Source organism: Macaca thibetana, chromosome 7 (genome assembly GCF_024542745.1).
Source record: "Macaca thibetana thibetana isolate TM-01 chromosome 7, ASM2454274v1, whole genome shotgun sequence".
In the NCBI taxonomy this organism is placed as follows: Eukaryota; Metazoa; Chordata; class Mammalia; order Primates; family Cercopithecidae; genus Macaca; species Macaca thibetana.
The window spans coordinates 16,955,756-16,973,586 of NC_065584.1; the positions used below are offsets into that span (position 1 = coordinate 16,955,756).

Consider the following 17,831-nt stretch of genomic DNA (forward strand, 5'->3'; position numbering starts at 1 on the left):
AATCTGCTTTCTAATTTAAAAATCTCCCTTGTACGAAATAATAACTCTGGCAGATGATCCTTGACCCTTATATAGGGAAGTACCCACTGTATAGTAAAAAAATTCAGCCCTGGAGTCAGGGAGATCTGTGTTCAAATTCTGGCTCTGCCCTTTCCTAGCTCTGAGACTTTGAGAAAGATACTGGCCCCTCTGAGCTCCTATATCACAGACTGTTAGGGAGCTCAGTAAGATAATGACTATAATGTAGCCAGCACAGCAATTGATGGGTAATATATATCATTTGATTCCTCTGTGGTTATTAGAAAGGATTGATCTAAAATGAGTCTCCTTGTAATTTCTATCTATTCGGTCTTTTTGGAGCAATAGGGCAAGTCCAGCCCCACCTCACTGACAGTCTACCAATTTTTTTTTTTTTTGGTTGGTCTTATTATCTATTTTGAGCAGGTAATGTATGCACAAGGGAAGTGTTACAACAGAGCCAAGGGGAACATGAAGAGGAAGTTACTTGTGTATACTCCTAAAGACTGACTATAAATCCATAGGCCACTATGCATATGTGCGTGTCCCCATTCAATGCAAAAGTAGCATGCCACAGGACATAAAATCTATGTTTTATCCAGCCGGTGATCTATCCTGAAGATTGTACCAGATCCATGTGTCTAGATCTGCCCCTTTCTTCATAGGGTGGGAGAATGTTCCATAGTAAAGATGCCCTGGTAATGGATGACTCCTTCTCCCTTTAGAGTCCACCAAATTTTGAAGACAATTGTCATATTGTCTTTTTTCCTTCAACCTAAAGTGCCCCCGGTTGGTTCCTTTAGAACAAGGGTCAGCAAATTAAAGGGCCAGATACTAAATATTTTAGGCTTCAAAGGCTAAGAGACAAAATCAAGAATAGCATGTAGGTATAACAAGAGAGAAAACAAATTTCCACAAAATTTTAAGCAATGAAACTCAAAATATAATGAGTACAATGTTTGTAACATAGATTCATGAATGAGAAGAATGGGGTTGTTTGTGAGGGTAGGGGATAACATCTTGCTTAATTTGGGTTTAAAGTTAATAACCCCTCTCATCAAATTGATGGTGAACGTTCAGCTATAAGTACAATTCTTAACTTTTGGACTCTAGAAACAAGCAGTAGGTCACATTGGGCCCTCAGGCCATAGCTCAGTGACCCTGCTTCAGTCCTTTCTGCTATGTCATTGTCTCCAGTCTTGGTAATTCCAGTACTCCTCCCTGCCTCCATGTTTGCTGCGGCCCTCCTTAAAGGACCTCCAAAAGAATGGATCCCAATTCTCTGTCCAGCCTTCATCCGAGCATTTACTGTGCTGCTATTTTGTACATGGTGTGTCCCAGGCTGCCACACTTTCAACTCCTTACTTCCTCCCTTAGTCCTGGCATGGGCTAAGCGGCAGCCATGGTTGAAGGGTTAAAACCTGGTGCCCCAAGCCGGGGAAGAGAGACTGAAAAGACCAAAGGTGAGAGGCAATTGAGGAGACAGGAGGAATGGAATGCCCATTTTGTGAATTCAGTACATTTTGCAAGGAACAGCTACACTGGCAAAGCAGCAGATGGAGTAGAGTTTGAGCAGGACCGTGGAGACCCCTTACTCAATGTGCAAGCTTGGTCCACTTGATTTGTCGAGTTGAGAGGAGAGCATGCCAGAAAACTGCGTCCAGCATTCAAATTCTATAATAAAGTCTGTGACCTTTGAAAACAACCCACTCTACTCCTCTCACCGTGGCCAGAGGCAATGATATCCTTTAAGTGTTTGCCAAAGCAATAAAACTCTGAGACTTCCCTGCTTGGAGCAGTATTGCTGTTTTAAAGCAAAAAGAGAAATGGGAAGGGGTGGGGCATGGATGTATTTGCTTTATTTCCAATATAAGGAGAGAAAACTTGAGCAAGTTTTGATGTCTGTTTTCTCCAAACTTGGGGCGAGGAGGGGGACTTTCATTTGTAGCTGAGAGTCCCATAAGTATGCCTTTGAGAAGCTTTTCCTGGACCCAGGCTCCTGTAGATAGACCTCTCAAACTCCATTTTAATTTGTACTTTCATTTTTAGTTAGTTTAGGAGTGCCGGCGCGGTGGCTCACACCTGTAATCCGAGCACTTTGGGAGGCCAAGGCAGGCATATCACCTGAGGTCAGGAGGTTGAGACCAGCCCAGTCAACATAGTGAAACCATGTCTCTACTAAAAATGCAAAATTAGCCAGGTATGGTGGTGCACGCCTGCAATCCCAGCTACTTGGGAGGCTGAGGCAGGAGAATCACTTGAACCCAGGAAGTAGAGGTTGCAGTGAGCCGAGATCACGCCATTGCACTCTAGCCTAGGCAACAAGAGCAAAACTCTGTCTAACAACAATAAAAAGTTTAGGAGTCGAGGATCATCAGACCTTGGCTCTTACTCTAGGTGTGCCACTGAGTGCAGCCCTGGGGACGTCTTGTCTCCTCTCTGGGTCTCAGTTTCCATATCCATAAAGTAAGAATGGGATCAGATAATCTCAAAGGCCTCAAATTGCTCTGTGACTCTCAGTCTGTGGATCTAAGACGATGGCCCAAAATGTTTGAATAGCTTGCAGAGTTTTTTATTGCTAAAAGTTAAGGAAGTGAAATATTTTGTATATATCATGTTTAAAAACAATCAGTTGCACAACCGCAAGGAATTTGATTAACTGACTCATGAAGTATACACAATGTGGAAGAGAAAGTCTCCCTGATGAACTGAAGGATCTATGCCATAAGAACTTTTAGGATATGGCTAACCTGTCTATGAGGTAAATAATGATGGCAGTTCACTCTGCTATTTGTTGTCTTTTAATAGTGATGAATTTTGGACGTACACTTCAGGCTAAATTTGAGGGGTGTCTGATTATTTTATTTCTGCCCACTCCCCAATGGGATTTGGATGCAGAATCTTACCCTTGAATTCCAAAAATAGACTTTGGCTTTGCTGCGCTTGTGGTACTGTACAGCTGTCGCTGCCGCACACCCTGTTTGTGTAATTGGGCTTTATGTACTAGGGAGGTAATTGCTAAATCCCTTTCTGATGCCAGAAAAGCTTCTCATTCCTGGAGCCCCTCAAAGATGGCTGATTTATGAAAAGCCAGAAAAAGGGACTGGAAAGGCATAAGCTCTTGTTACCAAAAGGAACCATTTTTGCAAGTGACATTTTGACTCTCACTTAAATGATTAGGATGCCATTTAGAGTCTAATTATTGTTCTACCAAATATTCGTGGTATTAAATGAATGTTATCTGGGATTAGAGAGGTAGCAGTCATGTGATTACAGCGAATGGGTCTATCTTTCCTGGTAGAAATAATACCACTGCCAAATCCATCTTCTTTTCTTGTGAGGGAGGTGATTTGGAGATGTCACCTGCTGTTTTGCATGGGTGACTCAGGGATCTGCAGCTCTGGACCGGCCCCACTTCCCTTCCTAGGCCCACCCTGCCATCCCTCCACTGGACTCCAGAAGTGGAAAAGGGGCCAGAATCTAGCTCGCGCCACTCAAAGACTCCTGTTCACACTGCCTTTGCTGTCCACTGGTGTGCCCACCCTCATTCCCAGGGGTTCTCATTATCCCCTTCATCCGCCCTTCAGAACCCTGAAGATCTGCTCTTGCTTTGTTTCATAAAAGCCAGCCCATCGATAGCCTTCAATGCGGGCCAGACACTCTTTTGAGCATTTCACATGTATTTCTGCATTTAACCCCCATTACAACCCCATGGCTGGGAGGGAGGAGCATGAATTGAGATAGGCAACCTGGCCCCAGAGCCAGTGCCTTCACCATGTGACTGCTCTTTTTGTCCTCACACCCTGTGTGCTGGGCTTGGGTGATTAAAGCACTCTTTTATATGTCCCCCATGCACAGAACACCTGCCATCTTCTGAAAAGTCCATTTTCATCAATGCATCTTTTTCACTGGAACCATCATTAAAATGTGAATGCAGCTGGGTATGGTGGCTCAAGCCTGTAATCCCAGCACTTTGGGAGGCTGAGGGAGGCAGATCACCTGAGGTCAGGAGTTCAAGACCAGGCTGGCCAACATGGTGAAACCCCGTCTCTACTAAAAATACAAAAAATTAGCCAGGCGTGGTGGCAGGCACTTGTAATCTCAGCTACTCGGGAGGCTGAGGCAGGAGAATCGCTTGAACCCAGGAGGCAGAGGTTGCACTGAGCTGAGATTGTGCCACTACACTCCAGTCTGGGTGACAGAGCAAGACCCTGTCTCAAAATAAATAAATAAGCAAATAAATAAATATTTAAAAAATAAAAAATGTGAATGCTTTTATTTTATGTTCTCCATCTCCCCACAACATTAAAACTGCAATTTTTTACTCTGTCACATACACATATGATAGGGTTCTTAAAAAGGGATAGGCAAACAGAACTGGGATGAGCAAACAGCCTAAGGGGCAAGGGTTGTGGATAGCGTATGCTCCCAGTGACAACCCACATTTCTTTTTTCCATGGGTGTATTTTTTTGGCAGGGAGTCTCCTTTTGTAGTTGAAGTATGGTTGACCTGAACTGCTTAGGGGTTTATGTAATCTTCATGTTTACGGAAACATAGGGGAGGACATGTTATATATCCAGGCAGCATGCTTGGCATCAGCATTTCAGGAGCATCTGAAGCTGTCTGGGCAGTTTTCCAAAGCTGGCGTGCCGTCACTGTATCTCATAAGATGCCAAGAGCCCACTGGCAGGCAGCACCATCGGCTGTGATGCCAGAGCTCACACCCTTCTGAATTGGGGTGGAGGGCTAATTTGTAATTGACCCAGATTTCCTAACTCTCTTTAGGACACCCTCTTGGCTTGTTATGGGAGGTGGGTTGTTATCATTATGAGAAAGAGGTCCAAACTAGGAGGGAACTGAGAGAGATGCTACCTGTAGAGGAAACACAGGACTCGTGTAATCTTTGTTAGTTGAGAACTTTGCGATGGGCTGGAGATGTGGCACCACTGGCTGTCGTGGTGCTGGTGGATATCATGGGATCAATAAAGTTGATTGACACTTCTACTAGCTGGAAACTCCGTCCTTAGTAGCCTCAAGCAAGGGTCCCCATTAGCAGCAAAAAAAAAAAACTATTGCTGAGTCTCTGAAATAGTTCAAGAAGTATGTGGCCTTTTTAGGGGCCTTTTATTTAGCTGTCCTTTGCTTTCTGCAGCATGAGTGGGCCTGATACGTGAAGTGTGAGTGGCACGATGTAATTAAAGTTTCAGAGGCAGTAGTGTTGTGGTGAAGAGCTCAGTCTCTGGAACCAGACCACTTCCCTCCCATCTGGCTCCACCACCAACTCAGAGGCCCGTGTACTCCCTTAACACCTCTGCACCTCAGTTTCTTCACCTGCAAATGGATGATGATAAAGAGACCTGCCTTGTACTTTGCAGGGTCCTTAGGATCACCCAATGAGGCAATGCTTGTAAAGTAATTAAAATAGTGCCTGGCTACAGGGTGTTACCACACTTGTTAAAGAAATGAAGAATAAGCACACATTCTGGTCCAGTTCTCTAAAGTTGTGCCCTATTCTCCAGGGTCTCAGATTGAATCCTTTTCTAAAATGAGGAAACGTTTTGTAAACATTTTGTAAAGATATTTATTTCTGATGTAATGCATTGTAAATCTGAGTTTTCGTACATTGAATCTGGATAAAGTGATAGGTATGATACAATTTGTTGTATTTCCATTCCTAATATAAGAATGTTAAAATTTTTTAAAAGGAATAATAGCTAACCTTTGTTTAGCACTCGCTAGCCTGTTTGTGAGGTGCTATTTCCTGTGGCGTTGTATGTAGTAACTAAGTCTTAGTAACTCTCTACATTAATCACTGTCATATTTCCCATTTTACAGTGAGGAATCTAGGCAACACAGTGGTTAATTGCTTGCCCGAATTCACACACCCAATTTGTTGTGCACCTTGATTCTGTATTCCTAGCTGCCATTCAGGTTGTGTACTCCCTATTCTGAAGGGTTCTCAGGCAGCTAGCTGTACAACTTGTTGGGGGCTGGAAGGTAGGGATTGTTACAGGAGGAGCCTGAAGCATTTGATTGGGCGTACTGTCAGGGCCTTGGCTGTAGGTGACGGAACCGGACTTGTTAAGCAGAAAAGGAACTTATCCATCTGCACTGCTAAGCTCACCAGTTCCACCAGAGGCTGAAGAGGAGACTGGAACAGATTCAGGGAGACAAAAGCCCTGCCCCAATTTGGGAGGCCCCAGCTCACTCAGGGCGCTTAGAACACTTGGAACGCTTGGAACGAGTTCCAGAGGGCCCTTCCCTGCCTCCCTACCTGCGGATTCAGAGGCTGGCAGGAGCATGTGATTGACTGTCTGCATGCCACGCGTGTGCCACATTTCTATTGCTTGTCTTTTTGGGAGTGCCTGCTTTTCCCCGCCCCCAAAATCAGAAGAGATTTGAAGTAACAGGCAGCCAGAATGACAAGTGCCCTCTCCTTTGGGGGCTTCAACTAGATGCTCCCCACGTGATCTGCCAGCCACAGGATCCCGTGATTCTACTCCTGATGAGGACTGGGGCTGTTTTTCTTTCCTGTAGCACCTGGAACGCAGCTCTGTACCAATTAGACCTCCGGTGAATGTGCTTCACAGAGTTTAATGAGACTGTTAGCCTTTGGCATGCAAGAAGAGAAGGGTACACACTTATTTATAGCATCTAGCTTTTTGATTCAGAACACACTGTTTCAGCTGCCGAGCTCCTTTTGTTGATCAGGAGAACAGTTGATATTTATCATTCCTCTTAGCAAAAGGAGGACGAAAAACCATTTAAACATTTAAATGTTTAAGTACTTAGTGTTTAAGTACTTACTAAGTATATTTAAGTACTTAGTGGTGATATTGCAACGTATTGGTTGAGTAGGGCTGTTAGAACGATCCTTATTTTTTATTATCTACCATCTCTCCACATACTGGCTCCTGGTGCCTCATTTCAGCCACTGTGATCATTCTCATCTCCTCCTCCTCTATCATCCCTCATTCCCATCCCCAAGTCAGTTTCTAGGCACTGCTGGCTTTTCACTGCTTAGCATCCTCCATCACACTTGCCCTCCCCCACTTAGTCCCAGCCCGTTCCTCCTAGACCTGGGTTAGGTCTCTCCTGCCACCCTGTCTTGCCTACTTGATCTCAGCATGCTGCTTTCATTTCTCCCTTCCCGCTGTGCGCCTTAAAGGCACAGTGACACCTTCCTCAGTACAGCAAAGCAGCTCAGAGGGCCCTGGGTTCAGGTTCAGATTCCAGGTCTGCCGCTTGGTGTCCGCACTAGTGAGGAGTGTATTCAGATGTCATTAACAAAACCAGCATGCAGTGGCTTAGCCAAAGCGGAGTTTATTTGGTTCAGCCTACAAGAAGCCTTTGAGAGGCTGGTGCAGTAGCTGCAGCACCTCATGGCATCAGGGCCACACACTTACTTTCTGCTCAGTGTTCCTGGCCACCCTACTTCCGGCTTTGAAGGGGCAGGGCTGAGGGCAAAGTGGGTGCTGGCAGAGAATGCCCTGCTTTTAAAGGACTCTCCTGGAGGCCTCACCCAGCCCCTCCTGCCAATGTCTCATGGCGTAGGATGAGGCCCGCAGCCAGCCCTGAGCTGAACGCATTGCCCACGTTCACCTTGCTGAAGGTCTTCGGATGCCCACCTTGTGCCATCGCCAAGCACTAGGTGCTTATTAATGCTTAGTACTTTACTTTTAAATAGAATATGTTTTTGTCAGAACAGCTTTTCACAGTAAACCAACTAGCATATTTACTGTGTGACCTCTGTATATGCCATTTAAAATTCTAGAATTCTTTTCTCTCCTCTCCCACCACCTCACTTTACCTTTACCCATTTATCGCCTTCACTGCAGCTCCTTGTCTCCAGGTCCCCAGCTCCCTGCCCTCCCCCCTTGACTGTCCATGAATCCTGAGCATCCCATCATTTTCCTCTGCTCCTGCACTGGCCACCTAGCAGCACGAAAGAAGGTGGCAACACAGTGGTGCAGGCCCCACTGAGTGCTCGCACCAGTCTCTGAGCTGACCCTGCTGTGAGCCTTCTGTCCCCTTTGGTGGAAGGGGCTTTTGTTGTTGTTTAAACCTTTTTCTATTTTTTGCGTTGTTTTTCTTTTTCTGCCTTTCTTTTCTTTTCTTTTCTTTTCTTCTTTTTGACAGGGTCGTCTTGCTCTGTTGCCCAGGCTGGAGTGCAGTGGTGCAATCACAGCTCGCTGCAGCCTCGGCCTCCTGGGCTCAAGCTATTCTGCCTCCTCAGCCTCTTGAGTAACTGGGACTACAGGTGTGCACTACCACACCCAGCTAATTTTTTTTACCTTTTTTGTGGAGACGGGGTCTCGCTATGTTGCCTCAGCTGGTCTCGAACTCCTGGCCTCCAGTGATCCTCTTGCCTCAGCCTCCCTAAGTGCTGGGATTAAGTGTGAGCCACTGCGCCCAGCCACCTCTGTTCTTTTTAAAACCTCCTGCCACTATTCTTTTCTTTTCCTTCTAGCACCCAGCTCATTCCATCTTTACAGAGAAAACTGGCTGGGCCCGACAGGGCCTGCCATTCTCTCCTCCTTGTCTGGAGGACCTTGCCTCCCTAAGAGAAGGCCTCTCAGCAGGAATACATTTGTTCCAGGGACCTGGCTCCCTCTAGTCTTCTGGGACCTAATTTATCTCCCCAGGGTCTTCACTCTGCATGCTCGTTCTGCTCATGGTAGCGAGAGGCTTGAGTTGCCTCTATGAAAAATTAAGCACATAGATGAAGAGCCCTTCTTCACCCCACACATCCCTCCTTCATGCGTCATCTCCATCTTTTCTTTGCTTATTGGTCCCCATGGCCTATGTTCTCCTCCCATGTCCCCCAAAGCCACATTGCAGAGCTTGTCACCCAGTCGATTCGGGTGGTTTCTTGGCCTCTGTTGCCGCTGGCCCCATTGGCCCCTTCCCGGGGCCTTCTCTGTGTCGTGACACTGCTGTCCCAGCTCCCTTCTTTGCCCTTCTTTCCAGATCCTTTTGCTCTCCCTTTCCGCAGTCTGGCCCTGCTGCCTTCTCTCTGAATACTCTTCTGGACTGATCTGATCTCTTCCAGTAACTTCAGCTCTTTTCTCAAATGTTTGTCTTCTGTTAGATCTTTCTCTTGAGGTCCCAGAATGTCTCTGGTACATTACCTCATGATGCCTCGAACTCAGCATTTCACATGCCAAACTCGTTCATGACAACTTCCTTCCCCATTCTCCCTTTCTCCTAAAACAAAACAAAACAAAAAAACCCACAAAAACCTCCCCTTCTCTCCCCCTCTCTCAAACACACACACTCACTCACTCACTCACACTTGTGCATACACAAGGGCCTCCTGTGGCATGGATTTTCCCCCAGGTATGCAGGCCAGAAACTTTGGGCACCTCCTATGCCTCCCCAGTCCCCACATGCTTCCACGGGTGACCCGTCCTTGCTGATCTGACCTTGGACACATTTCTTGATTCTGAAGCCCCCGGACCATTCTGTCCACTTTGTTCCTGGCCTGCCTCCATCAAGGTCTTCCTCCTCACCCCACTCACCCCAGTCCCCCACGATCTTCCTAAAGCTCTAATGTCATCATGTCACCCTGTGCAGGGACCAGAGGCTCCTCGCTGACCGAGAGGGAAGTCCATTTGTAGATTACTCACCACGGCAGGCAATGCACCAGTACTGAGAAGATAAAGAAGTTGTGGTTTCTGTCTTTGATGGTTTCTCACAGTGGGGCTGGGCTGGGGAAGGCCCAGCTCAGTTTCCGTTCTCCCTGATGCCATTCCTGATTCCTGGGATCACTTCACCACAGTCCTGTTTCTCGCCCTTGGGGCACTCCTGAGTTTGGCTTTGTATTTGTGTTGTTGATGTATTTGCCTCTTTTCCTGTGCCAGATACAAAGCTACTCAAGGGCAGGGACTGTCACAACTTTGGTCAATTGTGGGTTGTCCTGGCCACCGGCATGTGCATTATCCTGTGTGGGGACTCCGTAGGAGCCCTTTGGTGGAGGATTATGTTTTAAGCTTTCCAGGGAAGCAGATTTGATGGGACTTACCTTAGCGTGCATGGACACCAACTCACGCTTGTGCAGTTGCGGCGCCAGCGATTCTCAGATGTCTGCTTTGTTTTTCTTTCCCACCCAGTGCCTAGAGAGAGCCATGAAGTTTGCCTTTGAGGAGTTCCACCTGTGGTACCAGTTTGCCCTGTCCCTGATGGCTGCTGGAAAAGTGAGTCCCCTTTGTGATGGGCAGTTTTTTATGCCTATCCTATTAAGGCCAAAGAGGTTAATGTCAATGAATTGCACGGAATGATAGACTTTATGGAAGTCTTTTGAGCCACTCTGGGAAACTATCCTGGTCCACTCTCAGTGAACAATCAGATTTAATCGTCTGGGAAGCCAAGATGGACTTATCACTGAGAAGAAAAATTCTGAAATATTTGTCTCTTTCTAGTCATTGTGACTTCATCAGGTGTCATGGGCATGGCTTAAACTAGAGCTAATGTTTTACACTCAACCGAGAGTTAAGCTATTTCCTGGAGGGGAAACCTGTTGGTTATCTTGAGCAATGTGTTATATTAGTCAGTGCATGATACTGAATGAAAATGTGGGCTGAGGGAGTCCAACGGCAGGATGGAAGGTTGGTGCTGCTCTCCCAGCTGAGTGACCCAGGCAAGTTACTGAGTAGCTCAGTTTCCTCGGTCGAATGGAGTAAGAACAGCACCCACTCCGTAGGTGTGTTATCAGGGGAATGACATGCTACGCCGTAGGTGTTTAGAGGTGCGTTCCTTGCTGTGTATACACTCAACAGAGGTGGTAGCTATTGTTTTTCTTGTTTGGGCAATTTAGCGAATGAAGCCTGAGATAGAAGATTATTTGAGCTAAGTGAATTCAGAAATTTAGTATTCTGTGCCTTCAACTGGATATTTATCTTTTATAGGAATAAACTTCCACCATCTTTACATTTTTCTTAATTTTCCAATAGCTACACAAGTATGGGATGAAATTCAGGTGGCACCAGGGAAGCATTCCTGCTGGCTTTTAACCCAGCATACTCCCCAGTCCCTCAGAAGCCACAGGCTCTGGTTTTCACATGCCCCAGGCCCCCGCTTGCTTGGGTTTAAAGTTGGAAAAGCCCACGAGGAGGCCACCCTGACCAAAACCCCCTCTGAGAAGGCTGTTGTATTTGGTTCTGTCGAACGCTTTGAGTTTCACAGAAATAATCTTCTCTTGCCAAGTCTGCCCGTGCCGTGAAGGTGCTGAAAGAGTGTATCCGCCTGAAGCCGGACGACGCCACCATCCCTCTCCTCGCTGCCAAGCTCTGCATGGGCTCCCTGCACTGGGTGAGTAGGGGCGCCCCCCTCCCTGCTCCTGCAGAGGACTCCAGGCCAGTCCTGCCCATTTTTTTCATGTTGAGGCACAGAGAGAAAGCAAGGGTGATTCATCAGCTACGCAAGGACAAGATACAAGACCGTGTAGAGCCACGGAGCCTGGGCCTGGGCCCCTGGCCTCCTCAGGCCTCATCCACCCCACCTAAGGACTGCGGAGGATTCTGGGGTACTCCAGGGGTTTTTTCCTATGGGATTGTGCTCCAGGAATAATGATAATAAGATAGAACCATAATTCATACTCCCATACATCTTGCTTTATTCAAGCAATGTGGGACTGAGAAGAGACACGTGACTGAATTAGCATCCGTGGCTGAGCCTGGTTTGTTTTTGCTTTCGTTTTTGCTTTTGAGACAGGGTCTTGCTCTGTCACCCAGGCTGGAGTACATGATGGCTCACTGCAGCCTCAACCTTTTGGGCTCGAGTCATCCTTTCACCTCAGCCTTCTGAGTAGCTGGGACTACAGGTGTGCTCCACTGCACCCGGCTAATTTTTGTATTTTTTGTGGAGACAGGGTCTCACTCTGTTGCCTAGGCTGGGAGCCTGGGACTTTCTAAAGAGCAAGGAGTCACCCTACATTTCAGCTCATATGTTAAATTCAACTGTCTTCATTTCTCTTCTTTCACATACACATTTTTCTTCAAATATTCTTGTTCAAATTTGAATTTGGCAATAGCCTGATTTGTAACAATTCTAGTACCTCAAAAAATACATCATTTGAGTAGAAAATAGAAAACTCAGTCTAATTGCCGAGATGGTGGTATAGATAATTGCCACATACGATAGAGTTCTAATTTCTTTTCTTTAACTTCATGTCAACATTAGCAATAAAAACGATTTGCTCAAAAAAGACCAAAGCGTCTTACAAGCTCAGGTTTTTCACCCTTATGTCCTTGCTCTTTGTTTTTTTCCACATATTCTCACCCAGTAGGAGAAAAGTAAGCCTAGCGAAGAGTGTTCCAGTTTAGTTCATTTTGCTTGGGAAAATGTAGAAAAGATGTTTTGAAAGCACAGGCTCTCACCTGAAACGCACAGCTGTGAAGGCGTAGTGTGGTCATGTGGGTTTTGACAGTTTAGGGCTGTGAGCAGGCAAGGGGATGGCGCAGGCGCTCCAGGAGTGGGCAGGCGGAGGAGTGGACACAACTTTTGCATTTGGAACATGCCAGTTCCCAGCAGTGACTACTGCCCTCCTCCCAGCTCTGGCTTTATTTATTACTGTAACACATACATCTTGAAATGCCTTAAATAGACCTCTTTTTTTTTTTTGAGATGGAGTCTCGCTCTGTTGGCCGGGCTGGAGTGCAGTGGCGCAATCTCGGCTCACTCCATTCTCCTGCCTCAGCCTCCCGTGTAGCTGGGACTACAGGCACCCGCCACCACACCCGGCTAATTTTTTGTGTTTTTAGTAGAGACAGGGTTTCACCGTGTTAGCCAGGATGGTCTCGATTTCCTGACCTCGTGATCCGCCCGCCTCGGCCTCCCAAAGTGTTGGGATTCCAGGCGTGAGCCCCCGCGCCCGGCCAGACCTCTTTTAAAAAAAAAAAAAAAAAAAAAAAAATATATATATATATATATGTAACAAATCTTTTCTGTATATTTTTTTCTTGCATTTTTATTATTAAAATTTCTAAACACCACAAAATTCAAGAGTATATGAACTCCAGTGTCTTATCACCCAACTCAATATCATCAACGTTTGCCATACTTTGAAGGAACAAATCTTACTATTTTTGCCTCTAATGAATTGTGCACCAGGTCTTCTTGTGGGTGTAGTTTACAGGTGCACATTTTCTCATTGGAATCTGCTGGCACAAGGTACATGTGTTGAGGTTTGTAAAATAAGTGGATGGAGTTTTGAAATTTATAACAGTTCATGGCAAAGAGAATCCAAGCCTAAATGGATTCTTTATATCCTGGGGGGAAAAAAGAAAGGCTCAAACATAAAACATTCCAAGAACTGTATTCTTTACAAATATATTCAGTTCAGCTTCTGAATACCTAGCACAACTTCATTATAGAACCAATCAGTAAAAAATAAAGATAAAAAAGATAGACCCCCACCAAATATGAAAGCAACTTTGGAAAAGAAGGCAAAGAAGCAGTAAGGAAAACTTTAAAGAGAAAAAGCAAGATAGGACTCCTGCGAACCGTTAAGAGAGGCTCAAGAAAGAAAACAGAACCACCAGAGTGGGATTGGGAGATTTGGGAGTCATTTTCAAAGTGACTCATCAGAAATCCAATTTTGGCAGCAGATGCTTATGGGAACTCATGTTAGGAATTCTGCAGGTTGTTGTTGTTTTTAACTTGTCTCATTTTTCAGTTGGAAGAGGCTGAAAAGTTTGCCAAAACTGTCGTTGATGTGGGAGAGAAAACGTCAGAGTTCAAGGCCAAAGGCTACTTAGCTCTGGGGCTCACGTACAGTCTGCAGGCCACTGACGGTGAGAGACGTCCCACCCCCAGGGCTGCTGAGCTGCAGGGCTGGACTGCCTAAGTCTACACTGCAGGATTCCCACAGTCCCCTTCTGTCTCAGGAGGGTGCAGAAGCTGGGGCATTCTGCTGTGCCGTTCAGTGGGGCCCCTGGTGCTGCTGTCTTCTTTGCTTGGTCTCATGGGAGAATGGGAGGGCAGGGAGGGAGGCCCTGTGCCAGGGCTCCCAGGCCTCATATTCAGGTACGTTATGCTGGTGGTGCACTGGGCACCTCGCTGGGCTTTGCAGGATGATTCCGCCACCCAGCCTTGCACCTGCCCCTGTCCTACCACTTGGTCTGGGCTGTCCTGTGTGAAGGGATGCTGGATCTTAGGCACAGGAATGTGGAAGAGTCGGCCAGACACTTCTAGGAAGCTTTCCTTGACTGGTCAGGAAATGCCCCTTCTCCATTTGCGCGTTTGAATTTGTAGATACGTACATGTGCAGTGCAGCAGCTCACAAGACCCCTAGGGGTCTTGGAAACAGTGATTTTGGATGTGCTTAGAGTTCTGATGGATGGGATTCTAGCTAAGAAAAAATCTTGTATACTTAAGTTTTCAGTGATATCTGCAGAATGTTTAACAAACTTTTCCTGAACTATTACTGTTCTTTTATCATGTTGTTGTTAAATGTAACACAAATGCAAAACAAAAATCTCAGAAACAAATGGATAATTTAATGAATTTGAATTAGTATAAGGCAAAATATCTTGTAGCCGTTAGCCTGCTCAGAAGCTAGAACCTTGCCAGCCACCTGGGGAGCCCTCCATGTGCACCTCCCAATCACAAACCCCCTTCTCTCCCTTAAGAGGAAATACTATCCTGACTTTTATAATACTTCCTTTTTTTCTTTATGGTTTTGTTGTAATTTATTTTACAAAGTACTCCAAATTCTTTTCTCTGCCCTAAAATACCAAAGGTCCTGGGGAAGTTTTGCATATTAATTGCTTTTCAATATGGATTGCTTGCTAATTTTCCATATACACATGATACATTGGCAATACCCAGCACATAGCTTTTGATATAGTAGACTTTGAATGAAGGGCAAATTTAATGCCACATATTAACCTATGTAAATTCTTAGTTCAGACTCTACCCCTCATTACTCCTGCAACTTTGAGAGAGTTGCTTGACCCTGTGGGGCTTCCTCTTCCATTCATGGGTCAGTTGGGGCCTTTTGAGGTTCTCTCTAGCTGGGTCACTGCTGTTCTAAGTTACGTTAGCCATGGTCTCCAGCCACATTGACCCCCTGGCAGCCTTTCACTGCTCTCAGTCTCATGCCAGGCTGGGAGGTGCCATGTTGGAGGCTTTAGGTAACGGCCTCTTGCAGTTCCAACCATAAACAGTTTCCTCCAGGACTTTTTCTCTTGCCGTAGTAAAAAGCACCTTTTTCATTCCTAGCCAGGCTTAAGGGGCCGTTTCTCACGTGCTCTGCACAGGAGAAGTGTTGACTCACAGCCAGGTGGCCTCACACTTTTGAGCTAATTTTCCATGATCAGTGTTGGGTTTGCCTACTTCATCTCTTGTGTTCACTTGAAGGTGTTAAAGTCCTGGCCATTGCCCAGTGTGAACCAAGCTGGCCTTTCAAGGCAGCAAGCTAGTGTCGGTGGCCCAGCACTGCAGCTTGTCAGTGGCAGAAGGGACTCTGAAGGCTGTCAAAATCAACACTGCTGGTGCTTGCATCCCTCCCACCCCACCCTCATGGAGCTTGTCGTTCCCCTGAGTTACATGCCTGCACTTGAGAGGGCAGTCATGCTCCTTCTGGAGTTCCCAACTGGTCTTTTGCAAATGGCCCCCATATGCCTGGGAGTACCAAGAGTGACCACCCAACTCACACTGCCCCCTTGGCATTGTTCCACAGTCACACCCAATGCGTGCAAGCACTCGGGGGTAGCTCTGTTTGCTATCTTCTCCAGGGCCTGGTGCAGGACTGGGCACATAGGCACTCAGACATTGTTGCTTTTCATCCAGTTGAATGCACAGGTTTTGTGATGGGTTTTGTATTTGTCAAAACTCCCTGATCTCCCATGCCACTGACTAACTGAACCCTTTTCTTAGCTTCTTTGCGAGGGATGCAGGAGGTCCTACAGAGAAAGGCGCTTCTTGCATTTCAGAGGTGAGTGGGAGTTCATCTTTTCACTCGGCTGTACATAATGACACCAAAGTATGATGAGTATAAAAAGGAGAGATATTTATAAAGATTATGTAAACAGTGTTTTACCCCTGAGAGTCTTTCGTCCTGAGCACTGAACACACAGCATGCAAACCCTGCTACGTCACTTGTTGCTGTATCAATCTGCACTCTTAATCTGTTTATCCATTTGGGCACATTTTATTCATTCCTAATGAAGTGACTTCAGCTCGAAAAAGACAGATACTTTGTATGCCGAGGGAGATGAGTCCTTTATTAAAGACATTTGTCATCATCTAGAGAAGAGATTATTCTTTTCTAGCTTTTTTTTTTTTTTTTTTTTTTTAAACATGTCAAGCTGCAGGTTTTTGTATTAAGGAATGAGAAGGCCGATTTCAGGAAGTCTCTGAAATACTGCGTGAAGACAGTGAGCCCCAAACTCCCTGCCCCCACCTTGTTCCATAACACTTTGAGCTTCTCTCTGTCATTGTACCTCTCAGGAAATTAGGAGAAGGCCTTGCAATTATAAAATGCTCGAGCGTCACAGTGTGCCTTCATATCCCTTATTTAATTTGTTGCTCACCACACACAAGTAAGAAAGACAGACAGGCAATATGTCCCTTGCAGGTCAGGGACTGAGGCACAGGAGTTACAGGAGCTGCCGGTCCCGCAGCTGTTGAAGTCAGTATGTGGTCAGGGTCTCCTGACTCTAACCCAGTTTCTCCTGCCCCACCATACTACATTGCCCTCATTTTATTCTCATTACAGGTATAATCACAAAAATGAAATTATCTGGAAGTATAGCCCTATGATGTGAAATCTAGAATTGGTATTGATGCTGTCACTTTAAATATATCTGAGTTACACTGATTTCTTGGAATTGTATTAGAAACTTAGATACTTACATGGACATTTCATGAGGCCTTCCTAATACCTGACAAGCTTTGTTAGACTCTTTCCTTAGAACTGGGGCTGCCTACCAATTTATCATGGTGTCCATGTGCCTTTTTTCATGAAATCATGATCGCTGGTTTCGGTGAGTCTGAAACTCTTCCGTCTCATTTCTGTTTCCTAGCAGCCTTGCCGGTAGCTACTTCAGGTTGCCAGCCCCAGTCTGGGTAATGATAAAAAGTACCAACTGACATCTGCAAACAGATCTCCTGTCTCTGTGCTAAGCTTTTGTTGATGTTCTTCAGCACGGAGTGTGGAAAGCATTTCCATTTCAAATGATTTGGAGATTTAAATTCTCCAGTCCTAGTTTGTAGAACCCACACATGGATGCTTAAGAAAGTGGTCATTACATCTGTTTCACTTTTCTTAAATCAGCACATCTTACTGGCTCTCTAAAAACAGCCACAGTGGTGGTCTGCCTTGAGCTGCCAGTATAACTTCATGTTATGTAACAGCTGCTCCATTGGCCTGAATTCTTTTTTGTTCGTCTTTTGCTTAAGTTTAAATTCAAAGAGATTTTTAAAATATTAGTTCATATGGGAATAAAGAGTAATAAAATCCCACTAACCTAACTGATGATATTGCAGAAGGCTAACCTAAATTAGAAGTTGTGTGAAATATAGAATGTTTTTCAAAGGAATGTTTTTCATTTTGTTTCAAGTACACAGTAACTAGGACTATTCTAGTGAATTGCAATCCTAACCAACATCTTTAAGGGAAAGATTTTAAGTAAATAAAAATGATTTGTATTACTTCTTAAATGTAAATGGATAATTTAAAACTACTTTGATGAGAAGTACTTTCTCTACTATGTATTTTAAATATCCTCCCCACAATTCTGTTTATACTAATGTTTTGCATTTTTTGTTTAAAAAGAAAACACAATTCAAGAAGGGATGGGGTTGCAGA

The 17,831-nt window shown here is 45.4% G+C and overlaps 1 protein-coding gene across 4 annotated transcripts in view; it reads left to right on the forward strand.

Moving 5' to 3' along the window:
* TTC7B (tetratricopeptide repeat domain 7B) overlaps window positions 1-17,831 on the forward strand; it is a 271,924-nt gene that overhangs the window by 141,224 nt on the left and 112,869 nt on the right. For all 4 annotated transcript variants that reach the window (XM_050799034.1, XM_050799035.1, XM_050799036.1 and 1 more), the window contains 4 exons: window positions 10,132-10,215; window positions 11,225-11,329; window positions 13,695-13,812; window positions 15,899-15,956. In XM_050799034.1, coding sequence (XP_050654991.1) covers window positions 10,132-10,215; window positions 11,225-11,329; window positions 13,695-13,812; window positions 15,899-15,956 — 365 coding nt within the window. The remainder of the gene's footprint in view (window positions 1-10,131; window positions 10,216-11,224; window positions 11,330-13,694; window positions 13,813-15,898; window positions 15,957-17,831) is intronic.